General features: G+C 41.5%; 1 protein-coding gene across 1 annotated transcript; it reads right to left on the bottom strand.

The window, feature by feature from the left end:
* Positions 1-12824: 12824 nt before the first annotated feature.
* Positions 12825-27368, bottom strand: LOC309547844 (butyrophilin-like protein 3). Its single transcript, XM_082247849.1, has 5 exons — positions 27349-27368; positions 21658-21703; positions 18196-18516; positions 15917-16195; positions 12825-12941 (listed from the first exon to the last, which is right to left on the bottom strand). The coding sequence occupies exons 1-5, from the start codon at positions 27364-27366 to the stop codon at positions 12826-12828; spliced, it is 780 nt and encodes a 259-aa protein (XP_082103975.1). The 5' UTR covers positions 27367-27368; the 3' UTR covers position 12825.
* Positions 27369-27905: the final 537 nt, after the last annotated feature.

The raw sequence follows: 27905 nt of genomic DNA, 5'->3' as shown, positions 1-27905 counted from the left end.
CAGGATACAGATATAGAAGATGAGATATGGAATATTCCGGATACAGATATAGAAGATGAGATATGGAATATTCAGGATACAGATATAGAAGATGAGATGTGGAATATTCCGGATAAATATTCAGGATACAGATATAGAAGATGAGATGTGGAATATTCCGGATACAGATATAGAAGATGAGATATGGAATATTCAGGATACAGATATAGAAGGTGAGATATGGAATATTCCGTATACAGATATAGAAGATGAGATATGGAATACTCAGGATACAGATATAGAAGATGAGATACGGAATATTCCGGATACAGATATAGAAGATGAGATATGGAATATTCAGGATACAGATATAGAAGATGAGATATGGAATATTCCGGATACAGATATAGAAGATGAGATATGGAATATTCAGGATACAGATATAGAAGATGAGATATGGAATATTCTGGATACAGATATAGAAGGTGAGATATGGAATATTCCGTATACAGATATAGAAGATGAGATATGGAATATTCCGGATACAGATATAGAAGGTGAGATATGGAATATTCTGGATACAGATATAGAAGATGAGATGTGGAATATTCCGGATACAGATATAGAAGATGAGATATGGAATATTCAGGATACAGATATAGAAGGTGAGATATGGAATATTCTGGATACAGATATAGAAGATGAGATGTGGAATATTCCGGATACAGATATAGAAGATGAGATATGGAATATTCAGGATACAGATATAGAAGATGAGATATGGAATATTCCGGATACAGATATAGAAGATGAGATATGGAATATTCTGGATACAGATATAGAAGGTGAGATATGGAATATTCCGTATACAGATAAAGAAGATGAGATATGGAATATTCCGGATACAGATATAGAAGGTGAGATATGGAATATTCTGGATACAGATATAGAAGATGAGATGTGGAATATTCCGGATACAGATATAGAAGATAAGATATGGAATATTCCGGATACAGATATAGAAGATGAGATATGGAATATTCCGTATACAGATAAAGAAGATGAGATATGGAATATTCCGTATACAGATATAGAAGATGAGATATGGATGTGGAATATTCTGGATACAGATATTGGATATAGATATAAGGAGTTTCTCTCACCTGAAGGTTGCAGAGTCTCCTCTCTGGGATGACAGAGAACAATCTGCTGATAATTATATCTCTAGATGAGGGATGTGGAGAGAGAGGACCCGGGGGAGCCGTGTGCCGGAGGCGGCCAGTCACATATCGCCACGCTGAGCCACCCTCACCTGTGTCACCTGTGTCACCTGTGTCACCTGTGTATGATCACACCCATCTCTCACTATGGACTCTTTAACTTCAATAAAGTGCTGTAACCCATAGCAACCATTTGGTCTCCATCACACACTGGTCTCACTTCTGCAGAGGGAATCCTGATTGGTTGAACGGAGAATCTTTTATTGAGTAGAGCTGAGTGCAGAAAGCCATAGAAACCAACCAATTCATCACCTTACTATGACCTTCCGCCTACTGACCCCGAAATATCCCTCCCCCGCTCTACAACCTTCCTGTATTGTGGGAAGAAGAATTCTGATTGGACCCCGTGCATGGTCTTATAATGGATAATGCAGAGGTGACCGACTGTGATCTATCTATCTATCTATCTATCTATCTATCTATCTATCTATCTATCTATCTATCTATCTATCTATCTATCTATCTATCTATCTATCTATCTATCTATCTATCTCTCTATCTATCATCCATCTATTACCTAATCTATTTTATCTATCATCTATCTATTATGTAATCTATCTATCTATCTATCTATCTATCAATCTATCTTCTATTATATCTATCAACTATCTATTATGTAATCTAGCTATTTATCTATCCATGTATCCGTCTACTAATTTATTCATCTATCTATCTATCTATCTATCTATCTATCTATCTATCTATCTATCTATCTATCTATCTATCTATCTATCTATCTATCTATCTATCTATCTATCTATCTATCTATCTATCTTCCATCTATTACCTAATCTATTTTATCCATCATCTATCTATCTATCTATCTATCTATCTATCTATCTATCTATCTATCTATCTATCTATCTTCTATTATATCTATCAACTATCTATTATGTAATCTAGCTATTTATCTATCCATGTATCCGTCTACTAATTTATTCATCTATCTATCTATCTATCTATCTATCTATCTATCTATCTATCTATCTATCTATCTATCTATCTATCTATCTATCTATCTATCTATCTATCTATCTATCTATCTATCTATCTATCTATCTATCTATCTATCTATCTATCTATCTATCCATGTATCAGTCTATCTATCTATCTATCTATCTATCTATCTATCTATCTATCTATCTATCTATCTATCTATCTATCTATCTTCCATCTATTACCTAATCTATTTTATCCATCATCTATCTATCTATCTATCTATCTATCTATCTATCTATCTATCTATCTATCTATCTATCTATCTATCTATCTATCTATCTATCTATCTATCTATCTATCTCCTAATCTATTATGTAATCTATCTATTTATCTAACCATGTATCCATCTACTGATTTATTCATCTATCTATCTATCTATCTATCTATCTATCTATCTATCTATCTATCTATCTATCTATCTATCTATCTTCCATCTATTACCTAATCTATTTTATCCATCATCTATCTATCTATCTATCTATCTATCTATCTATCTATCTATCTATCTATCTATCTATCTATCTATCTATCTATCTATCTATCTATCTATCTATCTATCTATCTATCTATCTATCTATCTATCTATCTATCTATCTATCCATGTATCAGTCTATCTATCTATCTATCTATCTATCTATCTATCTATCTATCTATCTATCTATCTATCTATCTATCTATCTATCTATCTATCTATCTATCTATCTCTCTATCTATCATCCATCTATTACCTAATCTATTTTATCTATCATCTATCTATTATGTAATCTATCTATCTATCTATCTATCTATCTATCTATCTATCTATCTATCTATCTATCTATCTATCTTCTATTATATCTATCAACTATCTATTATGTAATCTAGCTATTTATCTATCCATGTATCCGTCTACTAATTTATTCATCTATCTATCTATCTATCTATCTATCTATCTATCTATCTATCTATCTATCTATCTATCTATCTTCCATCTATTACCTAATCTATTTTATCCATCATCTATCTATCTATCTATCTATCTATCTATCTATCTATCTATCTATCTATCTATCTATCTATCTATCTATCTATCTATCTATCTATCTATCTATCTATCTATCTATCTATCTATCTATCTATCTATCTATCTATCTATCTATCTATCTATCCATGTATCAGTCTATCTATCTATCTATCTATCTATCTATCTATCTATCTATCTATCTATCTATCTATCTATCTATCTATCTATCTATCTATCTATCTATCTATCTATCTATCTATCTATCTATCTATCTATCTATCTATCTATCTATCTATCTATCTATTATGTAATCTATCTATTTATCTAACCATGTATCCATCTACTGATTTATTCATCTATCTATCTATCTATCTATCTATCTATCTATCTATCTATCTATCTATCTATCTATCTATCTATCTATCTATCTATCTATCTATCTATCTATCTATCTATCTATCTATCTATCTATCTATCTATCTTCCATCTATTACCTAATCTATTTTATCCATCATCTATCTATCTATCTATCTATCTATCTATCTATCTATCTATCTATCTATCTATCTATCTATCTATCTAGCCTTTAAAATGAGGACTTTTGATTTTTCATGTTTGTGTCCCATGTATCCATCTACTGATTTATTCATCTATCTATCTATCTATCTATCTATCTATCTATCTATCTATCTATCTATCTATCTATCTATCTATCTATCTATCTATCTATCTATCTATCTATCTATCTATCTATCTTCCATCTATTACCTAATCTATTTTATCTATCATCTATCTATTATGTAATCTATCTATCTATCTATCTATCTATCTATCTATCTATCTATCTATCTATCTATCTATCTATCTATCTTCCATCTATTACCTAATCTATTTTATCCATCATCTATCTATCTATCTATCTATCTATCTATCTATCTATCTATCTATCTATCTATCTATCTATCTATCTATCTATCTATCTATCTATCTATCTATCTATCTATCTATCTATCTATCCATGTATCAGTCTATCTATCTATCTATCTATCTATCTATCTATCTATCTATCTATCTATCTATCTATCTATCTATCTATCTATCTATCTTCCATCTTTTACCTAATCTATTTTATCCATCATCTATCTATCTATCTATCTATCTATCTATCTATCTATCTATCTATCTATCTATCTATCTATCTATCTATCTATCTATCTATCTATCTATCTATCTATCTATCTATCTATCTATCTATCTATCTATCTATCCATGTATCAGTCTATCTATCTATCTATCTATCTATCTATCTATCTATCTATCTATCTATCTATCTATCTATCTATCTATCTATCTATCTATCTATCTATCTATCTTCCATCTATTACCTAATCTATTTTATCTATCATCTATCTATTATGTAATCTATCTATCTATCTATCTATCTATCTATCTATCTATCTATCTATCTATCTATCTATCTATCTATCTATCTATCTATCTATCTATCTATCTATCTATCTATCTATCTATCTATCTATCTATCTATCTATCCATGTATCTGTCTATCTATCTATCTATCTATCTATCTATCTATCTATCTATCTATCTATCTATCTATCTATCTATCTATCTATCTATCTATCTATCTATCTATCTATCTATCTATCTATCTATCTATCTATCTATCTCTCTATCTATCATCCATCTATTACCTAATCTATTTTATCTATCTATTATGTTATCTATCTATCTATCTATCTATCTATCTATCTATCTATCTATCTATCTATCTATCTATCTATCTATCTATCTATCCCATATCTATCTATCTATCTATCCATCTATCTATCTATCTATCTATCTATCTATCTATCTATCTATCTATCTATCTATCTATCTATCTATCTATCTATCTATCTATCTATCTATCTATCTATCTATCTATGTCCTGTGTAGAGGAGGGTGTACAGGTGGGTTCAGGTATATGGGGGGGGGGGGGGGTTGGTTGGATTATGGGAAATGTAGCAGAGTCCCCCCCCCCCCTCCTGACACTTGTTGTCACCATCCACCTGTCCCATGCTGTGTTCTGCTCTCACCTGTCAGCTCCGCTCACCTGGGACTCATTCACCTTTATTATCTTTTCTGCATCTCCTGTAATTTCCTCCCCCGTCTCCCGGAGGAGAGGAGATAATTGATTGAATGTTACACTGTCCCCGCTTTATAACCACAGAGAATAGTCACAGAGGATATTCATAGAAGACCTTCCCATGTTTCCTCTAGTGGTGGACTGAACACCCCCGGGTTCGGTTCGCACCAGAACATCTCGAACAGGGAAAAGTTCTAGAGAACATTCGAACTCCATTAAAGTCTATGGGACACAAACATGAAAAATCAAAAGTCCTCATTTTAAAGGCTTATATGCAAGTTATTGCCATATAAAGTGTATGGGGACCCGGGTACTGCCCTGGGGGACATGTATCAATGCAAAATATTTTTTTAAAACACTCTTTTTACAGGAGCAGTGATTTAAATGAGGCTTAAAGTGAAAAAAAATAACAATGAAAAGTTCCTTTAAATATCGTGCCTGGGGGTCCCCTTAATGTGCCTGTAAAGTGGCGCATCTGTACGATGTATGGAGCCTGCTGCAGCAATACTGACATTTCTAAAGGAAAAAATGTCATTAAAACTTGCTCACAGCTGTAATGTATTGTCGGCTTCCGGCAATACAGATAAAAAAATAAGAAAAAAACGACTTGGGGTCCCCCCAAAATCCATACCAGACCCTTGTCCAAACATGGAGCCCGGCAGGTCAGGAAAGGGGTGGGGACGTGAGAGCACCCCACCCTCCTGAACCAAATAAGGCTAAATGCCCTCAACATGGGGGGATGGGTGCTTTGGGGAATGGGGGGCTGCGCCCCCCCCCACCCCAAAGCACCTTGTCCCCATGTTGATGGGGGCAAGGGCCTCTTCCCGACAACCCTGGGCTGTGGTTGTCGGGGTCTGCGAGTGAGGGGCTTATTGGAATATGGAAACCTCCTTTAACAAAAGGGTCCCCAGATCCCCCCCCCCCCCCATGTGAATGGATAATGCCTACCCATTCACCAAAAAAGTGTAAAGAATTAAAAACCACAGAACACAGTTTTTGACGTGTTCTTTATTAAAAAAAAAATAGTGTCCCTCAATCTAAATCCATCGTCAATCACGACGCCCGCCGTACCCAAAAAATAGAAAAAATTCAAAAACGCTTCACCTCTTCAGAGGCTACCTGCCATCTGCCGATCTTCGGCTTTGACAGTTCTTTTATAGGCAGAGGGGGGGGGCACCCGGTTACGTCAAACAGTGGCGCGGCCCCCTTCTGACCTCACGTGACTTTATGTGACATCAGAAGGGGGCAGTACCACCAAGTGATGTACCTGGGTGGCCCCGCCCCTTTTCTATAAAATAGGAGGCAAAGCGTTTTTGAATTTTTCTCTTTTTTTTCGGGTCCGGCGGGCATCATGATTGACATGGCATGTTGAGGGCAAGCGACCTGGTATGGTTCAGGAGGAGGGGGGGGGGGGCGCCGCTCGCTTGTCCCCCCCATTTTTTGGCCTGCCAGGTTGCATGCTCGGATAAGGGTCTGGTATAAATTTGGGGGGGACCCCACGCAATTTTCCTTTACAATTTTGCCATGGAGTTCCCCTTAAAATCTCTACCAGACCCAAAGGGCCTGGTATGGATTTTAGGGGGGACCCCACGCCATTTTTTTTTTATTCTGTCATCGGGTTCTCCTTAACCACTTAGATACAGTACACTTTCACCCCCTTCCTGCCCAGACCACTTTTCAGCTTTCAGCGCTCGTTGGCATCTATGGGAAATATTGGTCAGCTTGGCATGGCACAGCTCCCTGTCTTTAACATTGGCATCTATGGGAAATATTGGTCAGCTTGGCATGGCACTGCTCACGAACTATAAGTGACAGGGACACCAAGCTAGGGGAGCACTGAGAGGGGACCCAGGACTACAACATATCTTTACATTATAAAAGTGGGGTATGCCTGTTCGCTACACTGACTGCACTAAACTAACTGAACTCACTATCCACTAACTACCTGCCTAACCTCTATTATCACACACTATACATGGCTGCCGTCTAAGAAGCAGCCTTATATAGTACGGGACGTGGATTTAGCCCCTGAGCCATAATTGGCTAAAGGCACCCTGCCTTTGGCCAATCATGGCTCTGATAGGACATTGTGCTGTGATTGGCCAAAGCATACAGGTCATGTGCATGCTTTGGCCAATCATCAGCAATCAAGGCACTGCAGCAGCGCAGTGCATTATGGGGCGCTCATCGGTGGGTGAACTACCCACCCAGCGCCCCATTTGTTTGTATGTTCTGCGAACACACAAACAGCTGTTGTTTAAGTCAAACTTACATTTGACTCTAACACAGAGGCCATCCCTAGTTTCCTCTTTCTTACAAGGACCAAACTATATAGAATATATTTATGATTTGCTATGGGATGTGTGCTGGATCATGAATGGTGATGATCATGAATGGCAAACATAGCACCAAACCCTATAGGAGTCTATAGAAGCCAAATCCTTTCTGGCCCTTTTGAAGGCTAATTTACAAGTTTTTGATAAAACACATTAATGCTTCCGAATGGAAGAGTCCCTTCGGGTCTGGAATGGATGTTGAGAAAAAAAGTGTGGGGTCCGCCCCCACCAGAATCTATATCAGGCCCTTCGGTCTGGTGTGGATTTTAACCACTTAAGCCCCGGAAGATTTTCCCCCCTTCCTGACCAGGCCCTATTTTGCGATTCGGCACTGCGTGACTTTAACGGAAAATTGCGCGGTCGTGCGACACTGTACCTAAACGAATTTGATGTCCTTTTTTACCCACAAACAGAGCTTTTTTTTGGTGGTATTTGATCACCTGTGCGATTTTTTGATCATGCGCTATAAACAAAAAAATTGCGTAAATTTTGGAAAAATAACAATATTTTTCACATTTTTTTAAATGAAATTCCCCCCAAAAAATGTAAAAATCTAAATGTTTTAACATTTTTGGCCAATTTGTTTTCTGCTACATATGTTTGGTAAAAATAATCACAATAAGCGTATTTTGATTGGTTTGCGCAAAATTTATTGCGTTTACTAACTACGGGAAAGATTTTTGTCATTTTTGTTGTTTTTTTTTTTTTAACGAGTAATGGCGGCGATCTGCGATTTTTTTTGCGGGACTGTGACATTGCGGCGGACAGATCGGACCCTTGACTGACATTTTTGACACTTTTGGGTGTACCAGTGACATTTCTACAGTAATCAGTGCTATAAATATGCACTGTTACTGTAAAAATGACACTGGCAGGGAAGGGGTTAACTTTATTGGAGAAGGAGGGGGTAAGTGTGTCCCTAGGGGCGTGTTTCTAACTGTGCAGGGATGTGGCTGTTCATGTAACAGCAGAGATCAACGGTCCTACATAGCAGGACCGTATGATCTCTGCTGTTACACAGGGGAGAATGACAGGCGGCTTTGTTTACATTAGCCGCCTGCCTTTCTCCCTCTGTAACTGATGATCGCGAGTGACCGGCGGACATCGGGTCCGCCGGTCACTCGCGCGGAGGTGTCCGTGAACGAGCGGGGGCGGGAGCGCGCCTCCGGCGGCACACGCTCGCCCCCTATTGGCTCACAGGCTAGTGACGTACCGGTACTTCACTTTGCCTGCACGGGGCTGACCACTGCAGTATATGTACTTGCGGCGGTCGGCAAGTGGTTAAGGGGAACTTTATGCCATAAGAAAAAAAAATGTGGGGTGTTCCCCAAAATCCATACCAGACCCTTTACCAAGCAGCAGCCCAGGAAAGGGGGACAAGTGAGTGTCCCACCCCCTCCTGAACCATACCAGGCTCTCAATATGGGGAGGGGCACTTTCCCATGGAGGGGATCCCAAAGCACCTTGTCCCCATGTTGATGAGTAGAAAGGTCTCTTCCCCCACGACCCTTGCCCAGTGGTTGAAGAGGTGCAGAGGGTGAATTATTGGAATCTGGAAGACCCCTCTATGGAGTGAATGTGAATGAGTATAGGGTACATAGAAACATAATTCACCGAAAAAGTAAAAAGAAAATAAAACACGAGATAAGTCCTTTATTTAAAAAAAATAAATGAATAAAAATGTCCCCCGATGTAAATCCATCATTATTCACAATGAAAGCCAGCTGCCGACTTGCTCAGTAAAGGAAAAAAAAAAAAAAGGCGCCCGCCGTACACAGCTGCTCACTTGACTGACTGACAGTGCCGCTGTCTCCAAAGTAAACAAAGGGGCAGGGTCACCCAGTGACGTCACTGGGTGACCCCAATCCTACAACTTTACATGATGGTCCTTAGAGACCACGCCCTATGATGTTATAGGGGGTTTTTTTTGGCATGGGGTCCCCTTAAACCACTTGACCTCCAGAAGGTTTAACCCCCCCTTCATGACCTTACCATTTTTTTGCTATACGGCACTGCATTACTTTAACTGACAATTGCGCAGTCATGCAACGCTGTACCAAAATAAAATGTGTGTCCCTTTTTTTGCACAAACAGAGCTTTCTTTTGGTGGTATTTGATCACCTGTGCGATTTTTATTTTTTGCCCTATAAACAAAAAAAGAGCGACAATTCTGAAAAAAATAACAATAACACAATAACAACAAAAATAACAATATTTTTTACTTTCTGCTATATAACATTCCCCAAAAAAAATGTTAAAACATCAAATGTCCTTATCAATATAGGCCAATATGTATTCTGCTACATACTCCCTATAAGCGTATATTGATTGGTTTGGGCAAAAGTTATATCGTCCGCAATCTTTGAGATATATACAGTATGTCACAAAAGTGAGTACACCCCTCACATTTTTGTAAATATTTTATTCTATCTTTTCATGTGACAACACTGAAGAAATGACACTTTGCTACAATGTAAGTAGTGAGTGTACAGCTTGTATAACAGTGTAAATTTACTGTCCCCTCAAAATAACTCAACACACAGCCATTAATGTCTAAACTGCTGGCAACAAAAGTGAGTACACCCCTAAGTAAAAATTTCCAAATTGTGCCCAATTAGCCATTTTCCCTCCCCGGTGTCATGTGGTGCGTTAACTTTGGTTTTATCGCTCTCACTCTCTCATACTGGTCACTGAAAGTGCAACATGGCAAAGAACCCTCTGTTGATCTGAAAAAAAAGAATTGTTGCTCTACATAAAGATGGCCAAGGCTATAAGAAGATTGCCAAGACCCTGAAACTGAGCTGCAGCACAGTGGCCAAGACCAAGAAAGGACTGGGCCAGGGGGCAGGGAGGCAATTTCCCCCTGGGCCACTCTGATGTCCTGTAAAAAGGCTGCCGCAGACATGCCTAAATGATTCCTGGTGAAGAGAAGTAAAAAGTGACTGAGTGCGGGTTGAAGACAAGGACAGAGCGCAGACTTCCACCCCCCAGCATGGATGGTGTAAACTGTGTCTGAGCAGAGACAGGTTCCATGCCCCACTGGAGACTCTCCTCTCCTGGCCAGCCCCAACTGAGCTGTCCCAGCTCCTCCCAACCGCCTCCTGCTGGCCAGGTTTCAGCCAATGAGTAGAGAGTACCTGGAGCAGGGCTTCAGCCTGGAATGGGGGTCAGGAGGCGGCTGAGAAGAGGGAGAGTGGGAGGGGGGCCGAGTCACTGCACCATGGGCCTCTGGTTTGTACCTGCTCCCTGGGCCAAAAGTTGCCAGTCTGCCCCTGGCCAAGACCATACAGCGGTTTAACAGGACAGGTTCCACTCAGAATAGTCCTTGCCATGGTTGACCAAAGGGATTGAGTGCACATGCTCAGCGTCATATCCAGAGGTTGTCTTTGGGAAATAGACGTATGAGTGCTGCCAGCATTACTTCAGAGGTTGAAGGGGTGGGGAGTCAGCCTGTCAGTGCTCAGACCATACGCCGCACACTGCATAAAATTGGTCTGCATGGCTGTCATTGCATAAGGAAACCTCTTCTAAAGATGATGCACAAGAAAGGCCACAAACAGTTTGCTGAAGACAAGCAGACTAAGGACATGGATTACTGGAATCATGTCCTGTGGTCTGATGGGACCAAGATAAACTTATTTGGTTCAGATGGTGTCAGGCGTGTGTGGGGGCAACCAGGTGAGGAGTACAAAGACAAGTGTGTATAGCCTACAGTCAAGTATGGTGGTGGGACTGTCATGGTCTTGGGCTGCATGAGTGCTGCCGGCACTGGGGAGCTACAGTTCATTGAGGGAACCATGAATGCCAACATGTACTGTGACATACTGAAGCAGAGCATGATCCCCTCCCTTCAGAGACTGGGCCACAGGGCAGTATTCCAACATGATAACGACCCCAAACACACCTCCAAGATGACCACTGCCTTGCTAAAGAAGCTGAGGGTAAAGGTGATGGACTGGCCAAGCATGTCTCCAGACCTAAACCCTATTGAGCATGTGTGGAGTATACTCAAACAGAAGATGGAGGAGCGCAAGGTCTCTAACATCCACCAGCTCTGTGATGTCATCATGGAGGAGTGGAAGAGAACTCCAGTGACAACCTGTGAAGCTCTGGTGAACTCCATGCCCAAGAGGGTTAAGGCAGTGCTGGAAAATAATGGTGGCCACACAAAATATTGACACTTTGGGCTCAATTTGGACATTTTCACTTAGGGGTGTACTCACTTTTGTTGCCAGCGGTTTAGACATTAATGGCTGTGTGTTGAGTTATTTTGAGGTGACAGTAAATTTACACTGTTATACAAGCTGTACACTCACTACTTTACAATGTAGCAAAGTGTCATTTCTTCAGTGTTGTCACATGAAAAGATAGAATAAAATATTTACAAAAATGTGAGGGGTGTACTCACTTCTGTGAGATACTGTACTTTCAGCCCAGATTCAGCCAAATGCAGCAAAGTTGATTGGACGGCGCTTCACAGTACAGATGGACAATGATCCAAAACACACCGCAAAAGCAACCTAGGTGCTTTTGAAGGAAAAGAAGTGGAATATTCTGCAATGGCCGAGTCAATCACCTGATCTCAACCCAACTGAGCGTGCATTTCATTTGCTGAAGGCAAAACTAAAGGCAGAAAGACCCACAAACAAAGAACAACCGAAGACAGCTGCAGTTAGAGCCTGGCAAAGCATCAGAAAGGAGGAAAGCCAGTCTTTGGTAATGTCCATGGCTTCCAGACTTCAGGCAGTCATTGCCAGTGAAGGATTCTCAACAAAATATAAAAAATTAACATTTTATGTATGATTATATTTAGTTGTCCAATTACGTTTGAGCCCTTAGAGGGGAGGGACTGTAAAAAAAAAAAATGGTTGCAGTTCCTAATATTTGTACTTGATATTTATGTTCAAACCCCTTGAATAAAAGCTGAAAGTCTGAACTTCAAATTAATTTGGATTGTTTCCTTTTCATTTTATTCTGGTGGCATACAGAGCCAAAAGTATGAAAATTGTGCCGATGTCCAAATCTATATGGAGCCAACTTTACAATTTGCAGCCAATGGGAAGTGTTGTTCTGTCCCGGTGATTACACAATGCAGATCCTGATGGCGGTGCAGGTGAGGAGCGCTGGGAGAATCGTCCAGGCTGTGGTCCAGGGGGCGGAGCTGTGAATATTTTGGATAATGACCGGTGTACTTCCATCTACAACACAAAGAAACAACCATGAGATCCGAACTCACGCATTGGAAAAAGAAACATAAGCTCTATTGGTCAGTAATACATGGAGCACCGCCAACTCCTCCTATCCGGGGCTTTTTATCTCAGAGAATAGGTGCAGGAATTCCCGCCTTCTGAGACACTACTTGCCTCCACCCCCTACCCACCCCCGAGCACCATCCCTTAGTTCCACCCCTACCCACCTCCCAGTAAGGGGCCTTTTAGAGAATACAGAGCCAAGTATTTTTTTGTGGTGATAAATAATTTGTATAATATTTGTGAATGATATCAAGAAAATCAGTAAAATAGATCCTCTGCAGCCAGCAACAGTAGAACCCCCAGCAACAATAGACCCCACCCCAGCAACAATAGACCCCACCCCAGCAAAAACAGACCCCACCCCAGCAACAATAGATCCCAACAGAAACAATAGATACCTCCAGCAACAATAGATACCCCTAGCAAAACTAAACCCTTCAGACACAGACAATCATAAATCATGGTGAAGGGCCAATCACAGCTGATCACAATGTATACCGAGTTGCCAGTTATCAGCTCTCCTTTCTCGCCCGCTGTCACAGTGTGAGGAGAGTCGGTAACCGCCAACCCTGACATCAGTTCCAATCAGTGCATCCCCATCAGTGCCCATTAGTGCCGCCTATCAGTGCTGCCCATCAGTGCTCCATATTAGTGTCCATCAGTGCTGCATATCAATGCTGCCTTTCATTGCCCATTAGTGCCACCTATCAGTGCCCATTAGTGCTGCTTATTAATGCCCATTAGTGCTGCCTATCAGCGCTCAATATCAGTGCCTCCTCATCAATGCGGCCTATCAGTGCCCGTTAGGGCCACCTATCAGTGTCCATCAGTACTGCCTCTCACTGAAACCTTATTAGTGCCTCCTCATCAGTGCCCATTAGGGCCACCTCATCAGTCCCACCTTCCAGTTCCGCATATCAGTGCAGCCTCATCAGTGCCTTCTTATCAGTGCCCATTAGTACCACCTCATCAGTGCCCATCAGTGCTCAATATCAGTGCCGCCTATCAGAGCCTGATAGTGCCACTTATCAGTGTTCATCAGTGCCTCCTCATCAGTGCCCATCAGTGCCGCCTACCAGTTCTGCATATCAGTGCAGCCTTAGCAGTGCCTCCTTATCAATGCCACCTCATCAGTGCCCGTCAGTGCAGCCTCATCAGTGCCGCCTACCAGTTTTGCATAATAGTGTAGCCTCATCAGTGGCCATCAGTGGCCATCAGTGGCCATCAGTGCTTCCTCATAAGTGCCACCTCATCAGTGCCCATCAGTGCAGCCTCATCAGCTCGCATTAGTAAAGAAGAACGTTTAACTTTGTTTATTTCACCCAGCGGTGATTAAATAGCACTAAAAGAAAGCTCTATCTGTCTCAAAAAAAAAGATAAAAATGTTATATGGGTACAGTGTTGCATGACCGCGCAGTTGTCATTCAAAGTTTGACAGGGCTAAAAGCTGAAAGAAAGAATTTAAAATATTTTCAACCTTTACGTGCAGACCAAGCTGTCCAGAAAAAGTGAGTTACAGAGGTCGGGACAAACCATATCACACTCCCGGGGGTGCTTTACAATGGTCAGCTTTTAACCAAATGGCTTGCAGGAGCTTCCTGTAATAAAGATTGTTTACTGTTACTCTCTCTCTCTCTCTCTCCTTGTGCGGGGTGACTGGTCTTGTCTCCGCCCCCTCCTGTAGTTTTTTTGCTGTGGGTGGAGCCTGTTGGGCCCCTCCCACAGCTCTGCTCTCTGCATAGGCTCTGTACAGCACAGTGATGATGCAATATCTGGGTTTGCAAAGACATTTGGTGCACGCACAGTGTATTTAAATCCTTTGTGGCTGTCGGTGAATATATTTTTATATGTACGTTTTTTTTTTTGTGTCAGCTTTAACCAGTTCTGGACTGGAAGATTTTCCCCCCCTTAATGACCAGGCTATTTTTTGTGATTTGGCACTGCGTTACTTTAACTGACAATTTTGCGGTCGTGCGATGCTGTACCCAAATAAAACTGATGTCCTTTTTTTCCCCACAAATAGAGCTTTTTTTTGGTGGTATTTGATCACCTGTGCGATTTTTATTTTTTGAATTATAAACAAAAAAATATAGCGACAATTCTGAAAAAAAGAGAAAAAAAAAACAATATTTTTCACATTCTGCTATATAACATTCCCCAAAAAAATTTAAAAATCAAACTTTTTGATAATTTTAGGCCAATTTGTATTTTGCTACATATTTTTGGTTAAAATAAAAAATTGCAATAGGCGTATTTTGATTGTTTTGCGCAAAAAGTTATCACATCTACAAACTAGGGGAAAGATTTAGGTCATTTTTATTTATTTATTTATATTTTACAAGTAATGGCGGTGATCTGCAAATTTTTACCTGGACTGAAACATTGCGGCTGACAGATCGGACCCCTAACTGACATTTTTGAAGGGACCAGTGACATTACTACAGTAATCAGTGCTAAAAAATATGCACTGTTAATGTACTAATGGCAAGGAAGGGGTTAACCTAGGGGGGGGATCAAAGGGTTAATTGTAAACCTAGAGGAGTGTTTTCTAACTGTATGGGGGCGTGGCTTGTGAAATGACCATAGAGACATTTGTCCATATATAGAAGGATCACAGGCGCTCTGTGATCATTTCAGAGAGAAAAACGGTCAGCTGTGTTTACAATAGCTGACCGTTCTTCTCTCTCTGCGGGGAGCGATCGCGGGTGCCCGGCGGAAATCGCGGTCGCCGGTCCCGTGGATCAGCATCCCCGCTGCCAAGTGGGGGCAGGAGCGCGCCGCTCGCCCCCTAGCACCACTCTCGCAAACTGACGTACCTGTACGTCGATTCGCACAGCCGAGTCAGCCTGCGGCAATATATATGCGGCGGGCGGTCGGCAAGCGGTTAACATACGTGATTCTGTTTATCTCGGGTGCCCTACCTGAGATCACAGCACGGACGGTTCTCCTCAGTCTCCCTTCCTGGATCTGACAGAAGTAGGCTATGTTCGGCATCGTATCCATCGTCAGTACAGATTCCACCATCTGCCTCCCGTCTCCGAGATCGGTAACGTTTCTGGTGGCGTTGCGGGATAAGTCTGTTTCCCGTATATCGTACCAGCTGACTTCCAGATGACGGAACACCCCGGAGCTCAGGCAGCGCAGATACTGATCCCCGTCTATGTAGGTGAAGATAATAGCGGGGTCCGTTACATTTAAACCTGAAAGAAAAATGAGGTTGAAATTGGAAACATTCCTTAAAGGAAAACTCCTGTCAAAAATTATTTTTTTTCCTATTAATAGTATGTTAAATATCTTTATCTTTGATATTATTCATTTTCTGGCTAGCTGATTGTCTAGCTTAGAAAGTCTTATCTAAACTATAGACAATCAGCTTCTTCCTGTTCTTCATTGACAGACAACACTATTTCCCTTAATCTGCATTTACCGCATGCGATAAGGGTGTCCTGTTACTGATTTGCATAAATTATTGCATGCAGTAAATTAAGTCCAATTCACAAAAAATTATTTAAAAAAATTATGATTATGCGGTATTTACGGTAAAAAAAAAAATATTGCATAAAAAGCTCTTAAGTCCAATTCACAAATGGAACAGAGAGAGTAAAAAAGCATGCGATAATTACCACCAGGGTTTTGCTGGCGGTATTCGTCAAAAACCAGCCCAGGCCACTGTGTCCTTAACAAAGGATGACTCATCAGCTGTCAGCGGGCTTCTTTGCTAACAGCTGATTGTAAAAAAAAGGCAACAATTAAAAAGAATGGGAAAAAAAACAGCATGGGGTCTCCCCGCCAGTATATACCATGCCAAATTTTTAAAAAACGGTGTGAGGTTCCCCCCAAAATCCATACCAGACCCTTATCTGAGTATGTAGCCCCACAGGTCAGGAAAGGGGGGGGGACGAGGACGAGCGAGCGCCCTCTCTCCTGAACCGTACCAGGTAGCATGCATCGATCCGTGACATCAAGGGGCGGTGCCACCAGGTGACATCACCAGGTGGCTCTGCCCTTACCTATAAAAGAACTGTCAAACAGCAAAGAAGGCATCGGCAGGCAGCCGTCCTCAGGAGCGGAGCTCTTTTTTTGTTTGTTTTTTGGTTTCCGGCGGTGCGCTGGGCATTGTGATTGACGATAGGTTTACATCAGGGGACATTTTTTTAAAATTTTTTTTAGTAAAGAAATTGTCAAAAAACATCCATGGGGTTTTCTTACTTTCTGACACTTTTTTACCCCATACTCATTCATATAGGGGGGGAAAGCGGCATCTGGGGGCCCCCTTGTGATAGGGGGCTTCCAGTTTCCGATGAGCCCCCCCCCCGCCCACAGGCCCCCACAACCACCAGTTTTTTTTTTAATCCTTTTTTTTGTCTGCTTTTTTTTTTTACAATCTGCGGTTGTTAAGGACGTGGCAGGGGCCGGCTTCCCGGCCTGCTCCTTAGCAACCAGCATTGCCAAAAACCAGGATAGGGGTCTCCTGACTCCCAGGCTGTTTTTTTTTTACAAATCCCGGTCCACTCCTTAGCAACAAGCCCAATGCGCTAAATTACTGCTAAATTGAACAAATACTGCATCCAGTATTAAACAGTAAATTCTTAGTGAATTGAACTTTCACAACTGATTTACTGCATGCAGTATTTTACCGCATTTTATTTGCCGTTATTTAACTCTTAGTGAATCAACCCCATTGTATTTATAGTCAATGACTAAAACTGATGTGAAGAGTCAGGGAAAGTCACTGCTGCTTCTCATGGCAAGGTCTCTCAGCTTCATACTTCCAACATCATGGTCCCAAATCCCAGGACACCTAGCCCCGCCTATGGTCCACATTTTGTCCACCCACTTTCTAGGTGGACATGCCCAAATCACACCCATTTTTTGGGTTGGTCCCACCCACACCCCAGCTCCAAATATTTTAGGACTGCCCACCACAACTCAGATCCCGCCTCTAAATAAAGAGGCATTCATTGAGGGCCCTGGGGCTGTGAATGGGTGGCTTCCACAATTAATGCCTTCTCTTAGCAGCAACTCAAGTAAGATTGACACTGTGATCCCGGGACATGGCCCAGAATACAGCATCAGCGGGACAGAGGACCAAGAAGTGGAACTGTCCTGGCACATCTGGGGCCATTGTCATGTATGGAAATTAGGAGGAAAACAGAAGCCATTGACAGTTTTGTGAATCACGTGCATTGTCGGTCCTCACCACTGATAGCCAGCGTCACCGTCTGATCTCCATCACCCTTTTTATGGGCGGCCTTGCAGATGTACACCCCCTCATCCTGGAAGGTCACGTCCCTCAGAGTCAGGTTCAGGTTCCCCATCGTGAAATTTTTGGAGAGTTCCACGCGCCCTTTGAACTGCGGATCCTGGTCAATGAGAAGGTCCTTGCCCTCCATGAACTTGTAAACCAGTAACTTGCGTCCACTGGATTCCACTTTTTCCCAAACCACCGTCAGGCCCTCCGGTCCTTGTACAAATTCGAAAGAACACGGCAGCTGGACAGAGCCATACAAATAGGTGGATGCTGGGGGGAGGACTGAAAAAAAATTGAGAGAAGATTTGAGGCTTATATATACACGTGGATATGTCTGTGACTTTACAAGTCTAAATAAGCTCCAGAGATACAGTGGGGAAAATAAAGATTTGATCCCCTGCAGATTTTGTAAGTTTGCCCACTTACACAGAATCTAAGGGTCTAAAATGTTTATCATAGGTGTATTTTAAATGATAGAGACAGAATATCAACCAAAAATCCAGAGAAAACACATGATACAAATGTTACAAATTGAGTTGCAGTTCTGTGAGTAAAATAAGTATTTGATCCTCAAGCAAAACATGACTTAGTAGTTGGTGGAGAAACCCTTGTTGGGAAGCACAGAGGTCAGACGTTTCTTGTAGTTGGTGACCAGGTTTGCACACATCTCAGGAGGGATTTTGGTCCTCTCTTCTTTACAGATCTTCTCTAAATCCTTGGGGTTTCTTGGCTGTCGCTTGGCAACTCAAAGTTTCAGCTTCTTCCATAAATTTTCTAAAGTTTTAAGGTCTGGAGACTGGCTAGGCCACTCCATGACCTTAATGTGCTTCTTGTTGAGCCATTACTTTGTTCTCTTAGTGGTATGCTTTGGGTCATTATCATGCTGGAAGACCCATCCACGACCCATCTTCAGTGTTCTGGCAGAGGGAAGAAGGTTCTCATCCCAGATTTTACAATACATGGCCCCGTCCATTGGCCCCTCAATGCGGCAATGTCGGCCTGTACCTTTAGCAGAAAAACAGCCCCAAAGCATAATGTTCCACCTCCGTGGTTTACAGTAGGGATGGTGTTCTTAGGGTCATAGTCAACATTTTTCTTCCTCCAAACAATAGTGAGTGTACAGCTTGTATAACAGTGTAAATTTTCTGCCCCCTCAAAATAACTCAACACACAGCCAATAATGTCTAAACTGCTGGCAACAAAAGTGAGTACACCCCTAAGTGACAATGTCAATTGATGGCTAGGTAAAAATGTCCAAACTGGGCCCAATTAGCAATTTTCCCTCCCCGGTGTCATGTGACTCGTTAGTGTTACAAGGTTTCAGGTGTAAATGGGGAGCAGGTGTGTTAAATTTGGTGTTATCGCTCTCACTCTCTCATACTGGTCACTGGAAGTTTAACATGGCACCCCATGGCAAAGAACTCTCTGAGGATCTGAAAAAAAGAATTGTTGCTCTACATAAAGATGGCCTAGGCTATAATAAGATTGGCAAGACCCAGAAACTGAGCTGCAGCACGGTGGCCAAGACCATACAGTGGTTTAACAGAACAGGTTCCACTCAGAACAGGCCTCACCATTCTTGACCAAAGAAGTTGAGTGCACGTGCTCAGCGTCATATCCAGAGGTTGTCTTTGGGAAATAGACGTATTAGTGCTGCCAGCATTGCTGCAGAAGTTGAAGGGTTGGGGGGTCAGCCTGTCAGTGCTCAGACCATACGCCGCACACTGCATCAAATTGGTCTGCATGGCTGTCGTCCCAGAAGGAAGCCTCTTCTAAAGATGATGTACAAGAAAGCCTGCAAACAGTTTGCTGAAGACAAGCAGACTAAGGACATGGATTACTGGAACCATGTCCTGTGGTCTGATGAGACCAAGATAAACCTATTTGGTTCAGATGGTGTCACGCGTGTGTGGCGGCAACCAGGTGAGGAGTACAAAGACAAGTGTGTCTTGCCTACATTTAAGCATGGGGGTGGGAATGTCATGGTCTGGGGCTGCATGAGTGCTGCTGGCACTGGGGAGCTACAGATCATTGAGAGAACCATGAATGCCAACATGTACTGTGACATACTGAAGCAGAGCATGATCCCCTCCCTTCAGAGACTGGGCTGCAGGGCAGTATTCCAACATGATAATGACCCCAAACACACCTCCAAGACGACCACTGCCTTGCTAAAGAAGCTGAGGGTAAAGGTGATGGACTGGCCAAGCATGTCTCCAGACCTAAACCCTATTGAGCATCTGTGGGGTATCCTCAAATGAAAAGTGGAGGAGCGCAAGGTCTCTAACATCCACCAGCCTTTTGATGTCCTCATGGAGGAGTGGAAGAGGACTCCAGTGGCAACCTGTGAAGCTCTGGTGAACTCCAAGCCCAAGAGGGTTAAGGCAGTGATGGAAAATAATGGTGGCCACACAAAATATTGACGCTTTGTGCCCAATTTGAACATTGTCACTTAGGGGTGTACTCACTTTTGTTGCCAGCGGTTTAGACATTAATGGCTGTGTGTTGAGTTATTTTGAGGGGACAGCAAATGTACACTGTTATACAAGCTGTACACTCACTACTTTACATTGTAGCAAAGTGTCATTTCTTCAGTGTTGTCACATGAAAAGATAGAATAAAATATTTACAAAAATGTGAGGGGTGTACTTACTTTTATCAGATACTGTGTTTGTAAATATATATATATATATGTGTGTGTGTATATATATATATATACAGAATATATATATATATATATATATATATATATATATATATATATATATATATATATATATATATATGTGTACATTATATATATATATATATTTATATATATATATATATATATATATATATATATATATATATATATATATATAAGTAAATATATATATATATATATATACATACATATACTGTGTGTATATATATATATATATATATATATATACACATACATATATATATATATATATATATATATATATATATATATATATATATATATATAATGTATACATATATACATATATATACAGTATATACACACACACACAGTAGATAGATAGATAGATAGATAGATAGATAGATAGATAGATAGATAGATAGATAGATAGATAGATAGATAGATAGATAGATAGATAGATAGATAGATAGATAGATAGATAGATAGATAGATAGATATTAGAAAAACAGATACTAAATAAATTACTAATATAGTAAAATAATATATAAAATTAAAATAAGTAGAATAGTAATAGAATAAGAGTGATGATTATCATTGACCCATAATACACCTTTCCCTTATGTGGAATGAGGTGACATAATAATATGTCAGACATTCCATCCTGTATAAATGGGGCATTTGTTCATGATGAGAATAAGAGAGACACGCAGAATGAGTTCATTTATATGAGGGATCATTACCTGGGACCCCCACAGATTGGATGATGGTACATCCCACCCACAGCAACTGAAACAAGAAGACAAGATATTTATTCAGCATCACCTGTACAGATTACCCCCCCCCCCACCCTCATATACTTGTCTGGATATAAAAAGAATTAGAATAAACACCCAACCCAGACCACTGTCATTGCAAACTATCGATATACAATGCCTGGCCAAAAAAAAAAATTCCAGTCGCCACCTGGAATTAACTAAGAAACTAACTAAACTAAGCCTGCCTTGACTCTCCTATTGGATGCACCCAAAGAATGAGGTCAGCTGACTCCCTGAATATACGGAATGAGCAGGTTATTCCATCAATGGATTTTTTCTTCCCTGATGGCTCGGGAATATTCCAAGATGACAATGCCAGGATTCATCGGGATCAGATTGTGAAAGAGTGGTTCAGTGAGTATGAGACGTCATTGTCACACATGGATTGGCCTCCACAGAGTCCAGAACCTAACCCCATTAACAATCTTTGGGATGTGCGGGAGAAGGATTTGCGCAGTGCTCCGACTCTCCCATCATCAATACAAGATCTTGGTAAAAAAATGAATGCAACACCGGAGGGAAATAATTCTGTTTTCTGTGTGTGACCATTTTTTTTTTTTTGGTGGTGACTTTTTTTTTTGGCCAGGCAGCGTACTTTGTATTTACTTTTAGTATCCTTTAAAATATAAATATGTTTTAACTAGTGATCGACCGATATCGGTTTTTCGTTGCCGATGCCGATATTTTGGCCAATGCAAATCGGTATCGGCCAAAATGGGCCGATATTTTTGTACATTTACATTTTTTTTTCTTACAGGTACTGTTGTGGAGCAATCTGGGGGTCTAAAAGACCCCAAACCACTCCTCAGCACTTAACCACTTGCCGACTGCCTAACGACTATTTATGTCGGCAGTCAGCCCTTCACAGGCAAAGTGACTTAGGACTACGTCGCTAGCCTGTGAGGCTCTAGGGAGCGAGCGCGCGCCGCTGAAGGCGTGCTCCCGCTCGGTCACGGACCACCCCACGCGTGTGCCCGGCAGACATTGGGCTCACTCGCGATCATCCGTGACAGCGGGAGAAAGGCAGGCGGCTGATGTAAACAAAGCTGCCTGTCATTCTTCCCTGTGTAAGAAGGGAGATCATACGGTTCTACTATGTACGACCGTTGATCACTGTTCTTACACCTCAAGCCACATCCAATCACAGTTAGAATCACGCCCCTAGGGACACACTTAACCCCTCCCTCTCAAAAAAAAAGTTAACCCCTTCACTGCCAGTCATTTTTACAGTAACAGTGCATATGTATAGCACTGATTACTGAAATAATGTCACTGGTAACCCCAAAAGTGTCAAAAATGTCAGTCAAGGGTCCAATCTGTCCGCCGCAATGTCGCAGTCCCGCAAAAAAAAAATCGCAGATCGCCGCCATTACTAGTTAAAAAAAAAACAACAAAAATGACAAAAATCTTTCCCTTAGTTAGTAAACGCAATAACTTTTGCACAAACCAATCAAAATACGCTTATTGCGATTTTTTTTTTTTACCAAACATATGTAGCATAAAACAAATTGGCCGAAAATGTTAAAAAATTTTGATTTTTACATTTATTTTTTGGGGAATTTCATATAAAAAAATGTGAAAAATATTGTTATTTTTGCAAAATTAACGCTTTTTTTTTGTTTATAGCGCATGATCAAAAAAATCGCAGAGGTGATCAAATACCACCAAAAGAAAGCTCTGTTTGTGGGAAAAAAAGGACGTCAAATTAGTTTGGGTACAGCGTCGCACGACCGCGCAATTGTCCGTTAAAGTCACGCAGTGCCGAATCGCAAAATAGGCCCTGGTCAGGAAGGGGGTAAAATCTTCTGGGGCTTAAGCATTCAAAACGCCAAGTTTGGGTGTTTTGAATGCTGTCATTTTTTGTAATCTGGCGCCGAGTACCCGGAAGTGATGTCATGACATCACTTCCTGGTTTTTACATGGAGACCCAATCAGAGCCGAATGCGGCTTTGATCGGGTCTTCGGCGGTCATGCAAGCTGGTTGCCCTGGTCTCCTGGTGGGACGGGAAAACCCAGGCGAGCAATGGAAGGCGGCGGGAGGGGGACGTCCCATCCCGCTCCTTGTAAAGACAGCCAAGCGGCTTCTCAGCCACATCGGTTGTCATTGCAAGACAGCCGACCGTCGGCTATGGACGCCGGTACCGGGGTGATGCCTCTAGCTGCAGGGATCACTGCGGTACAAACACTTTCCCGAAATATCGGCAATATCGGTCACCTCGGGGGCCGAGTTCGATATATCAGGGAAAGTGCATATCGGCCCTGGATATATCGGCTTTGCCAATAATCGGTCAATCCCTAGTTTTAACATCTATCTATCTATCTATCTATCTATCTATCTATCTATCTATCTATCTATCTATCTATCTATCTATCTATCTATCTATCTATCTATCTATCTATCTATCTATCTATCTATCTATCTATCTATCTATCTATCCTATTAGTCAAAAGTTTTAGAACCCCCCCATTTCCCCAGTTTTTATTGGAAGATGCGCAGTTTAGAACAAATAAACAATTGGACCTAAAAAATAAATCATGGAATTGTTTTCTTTAACTACTTGAGGACCGCCCCATGCAGATATACTGCGGCAGAACGGCCCTCCTGCACAAACTGGCATATCTGTATGTCGCCTCATGCTCTGGGTTGGGGCGCCTGCCGCTGGTGACTCGCTTCCGCTGTAATTGGACACAGCAGGAGCCAATAAGCGGGTCCGGCAGATGCAATGTTCACCGGGACCCGCGGATCGTTTAGAGGAGAGGCAGAACGGCGGTCTATGAGAGGGGAAGATGGAGATCTTGTGTTTCTGCTAAGCAGGAACACGGATCGCTGTCTTCCTCCAGTTAAGCCATCCTCCCACACACAGTTAGAAAGCACTCCCTAGGAACACGCTTAACCCTTTGATTGCCCCTGATGTTAACTCCTTCTTTGCCAGTGTCATTAGTACAGTGACATTTTATTTTTAGCACTGATTACTGTATTACTGTCACATGTCTTCAAAAAGTGTCACATAAGGTTTTTTTTTTTTACTAAAGCTGGAGAGGGTAAATTGGTCACGATTCTGCAGAGAAACCAATCAGCTTCCCGGTTTTATTGCTAAAGCTTAACCACTTAAGCCCCGGAAGATATGACTGCTCAATGACCAGGCCCTATTTTGCGATTCGGCACTGTGTGACTTTAACGGACAATTGCGCGGTTGTGCGACGCTGTACCCAAACAAAATTGACGTCCTTTTTTTCCCACAAATAGAGCTTTTTTTTGGTGGTATTTGATCACCTGTGCAATTTTTATTTTTTGCGCTATAAACAAAAAAAAGCGACAATTTTGAAAAAAATAACAATATTTTTCACATTTTTTTATATGAAATTCTCAAAAAAAAATGTAAAAATCCCAAATTTTTTAAATTTTAGGCCAATTTGTTTTCTTCTACATATGTTTGGTAAATAAAAATTGCAATAGGTGTATTTTGATTGGTTTGCGCAAAAGTTATTGCGTTTACTAACTATGGGAAAGATTTATGTCATTTTTATTGTTTTTTTATTTACTAGTAATGGCGGCGATCTGCGATTTTTTTTTCGGGACTGCGACATTGCGGCGGACAGATCGGACCCCTGGCTGACATTTTTGACACTTTTGGGAGTACCAGTGAGATTACTACAGTAATCAGTGCTATGCATATGCACTGTTACTGTCAAAATGACACTGACAGGGTGATCAAGGGGTTAAGTGTGTCCCTAGGGGCGTGATTCTAACTGTGGGGGGCGTGGCTTGTGATGTAACCACAGAGACATACGATCCTACATAGCAGGATTGTATAGTCTCTGCACTTACATCAGTGAGAATGACATAGCGGCTTTGTTTACATCAGCCGCCTGCGTTTCTCCCTCTCCTGCGGGAGATCGCGAGTGACCGGAGCTGCCGGTCACTCGCGTGGGGATGCCTGTGAACAAGCGGGGGTGGAAGCGCGCCTCCTGCGGCGTGCCCTTTCCCCCTTACAGGCGGCTGAGCGAGTGACGTACCCCTATGTCACTTTGCCCAGCAGCGGCTGCCTGCTGCAGTATATCTGCGGTGGGCGGTCGTTATGTGGTTAAGTAAACAAGCTGAGGTTAGAATCTGATTAGTTTCTATGGAGAATTGTGACTAATTTTGCCCTCTTTAGCATTAGTAAATAAACCCTGTAATAGAACCGCGACCCCACAATGTGCTTGTGGGCATCCGTCAGATTACGGCTTCCTCCAGTCTGAACATAGATATCAGATATTACAGCCGCCCTACATACAAAACTAGCCAGAACATAGCTTGTATAGATCTGGAACAACAACTTTTATTGAACAGACTCACACACAATATATACCACACAGGAGGACATCCCCTCCTGATCAGATTACCCCACCAGGTCAGGTGCCTGATTACATTATCCTATGCAGATTAAATTTTGTACAGAAATATAACTAACCTGAACTAATTTCCTAGCCATCTGGACAGAAACAATAGGTGAATGGGAATCCACATCTAGACAATGCTATAATTAACATGTTAATTAACTCAGCACTGCAACAAGGCTAAAATAAAAAAATGTATTACTACTCCCCCCTTGGGAGCTGCTGGTTATGGATTCCCCTGGGTTACCCATAGCAACAACATCACGGTTCAGCATTTTCAAAGTGCTTGGCTCAGTCAAGAAACAGTCTAGGGGTTTTGGTATTTTTGTAGTTTATTTGAGAATTTGGATCGGAGTAGGGAGGAGTGGAATGCTCCAACTTGAATGAACTATGCACAATTTGCTGGGACGTCTAGATATCACTGAGTGCGGCAAGGCCGCTGCTTCCCCTTGTCACTAGCAGTGAAGAAGAATTTAATTGACTTGTATTACTCTGTGAATCACTCTTAAGGGCCCAACTAGGCACCCCCTTTATCCCTATTCTTCAGGGTTCTACACAGCACCCCCTTTACTGTAACTCTTTCTGTGTGAGGTAGCTCCTTGATACCCTGACTTCACTGGAGTGGTCCCCTTCCTGGGCCGACCCTTTGGCAAGTCCCTTAGTACTCATGGACACTGTTTTTCCTGGGAGACTCTGCCAGCAACTCCACTGTCAGCTTCACTGGATCCTCAATCTAGTGGGTTTTTGCCAACGTTTTTGCAGTGTTTAGGAGTGGTAGCATGTTTGTTAAGGATCGGCGGCCATCAGAGTCCTTAACAACCAGTGAATAGCTGGTTTTTAAGGAGCGGGCCAGGAAACCGGCCACCTCATCCATAACAATGGATGACTCATCAGCTGTCACCAATTTTAGCCCTGGGGTGAAATGTGAGCCCACCCTGTCTCTGGGGGTACTCCACCTTCCTGAAGTGGTCAGGGGGTGCTACACTAGATAATCACAACAGGCCTATTTCTAGCCCTAATATTACTTCTAGGTCAAAAATTGCATTAATTAAATCCAGTTATTGCCAAAGTTATACTATGTGGTAGGTTGATAATTCTGATTAAAGGTTCAAAAACCCAATCCTTCTAATTCCGGTTCTTCACCGATATGTGAATTGCATTCGGAAAACTTAAACCATGGAGCAAATGTTGGGTTAGTACATTGATTGATGAAATAAAGTTGGTTGGTAATCGTACCATCACCAGGAGACCCATCTTGGTGGGGGACGCAGATTCTGGATCTGGATAAAGACACAAATAATATAATCAGTGACATGACAACTAAAAGGTAAATGTGTCCAGAGATCTCTGACCTGAACTATCATAGAATAAACCTTTAGTAATGTGTTTGATGAGTATTTTCTAATGAAGCTCTTCTTAAGGTGTAAGGTACAAGGACACTTTGCTGTGAATCCATAATGGATGGGTTCCATGATCTCCTGTCTGCGTGGCTGAAACATGTTATCCGTTTTGTTCCTGGTATTTTACCCCAACATTGCTTTAAATAAAGAAGACTGGATTTTAACCTTCCGAGCTACTGACTGTTTTGACTGTTGTACCTTTACATAGAAGGTCAGTGGAGAAGGCCCTCCCTACTATGATGGTCAGTGATTGAAGAGCCCCTTAACCTGGTGTTATTAGAGAAGGCCCCCTCTTACATTGGTGGTCAGTGGCAGAAAAGCCCCCTTATGTTAGTGATAAGTGGATAAGGTCCCTCCTAGGTTGTTGGTCAGTGGGAAAAGAACCCTCTTTAC

The sequence above is a fragment of the Pelophylax lessonae genome, assembly GCF_965119305.1.
Source record: "Pelophylax lessonae genome assembly, chromosome: 2".
Lineage (NCBI taxonomy): Eukaryota > Metazoa > Chordata > Amphibia > Anura > Ranidae > Pelophylax > Pelophylax lessonae.
Note: the sequence above shows the minus strand (reverse complement) of the source record. Positions and strands in the feature narration are given on the sequence as shown.

Bases quoted from the DNA above. Each gene is read 5' to 3' on its own strand.
- LOC309547844 (XM_082247849.1), bottom strand. The intron at 18,517-21,657 runs GTAATGATCCCT...TCCTCCCCCCAG, and splicing joins CCAATCTGTGGGGGTCCCAG to CATCCACCTATTTGTATGGC. The intron at 16,196-18,195 runs GTGAGGACCGAC...TTTTTCTTTCAG, and splicing joins GGTGACGCTGGCTATCAGTG to GTTTAAATGTAACGGACCCC.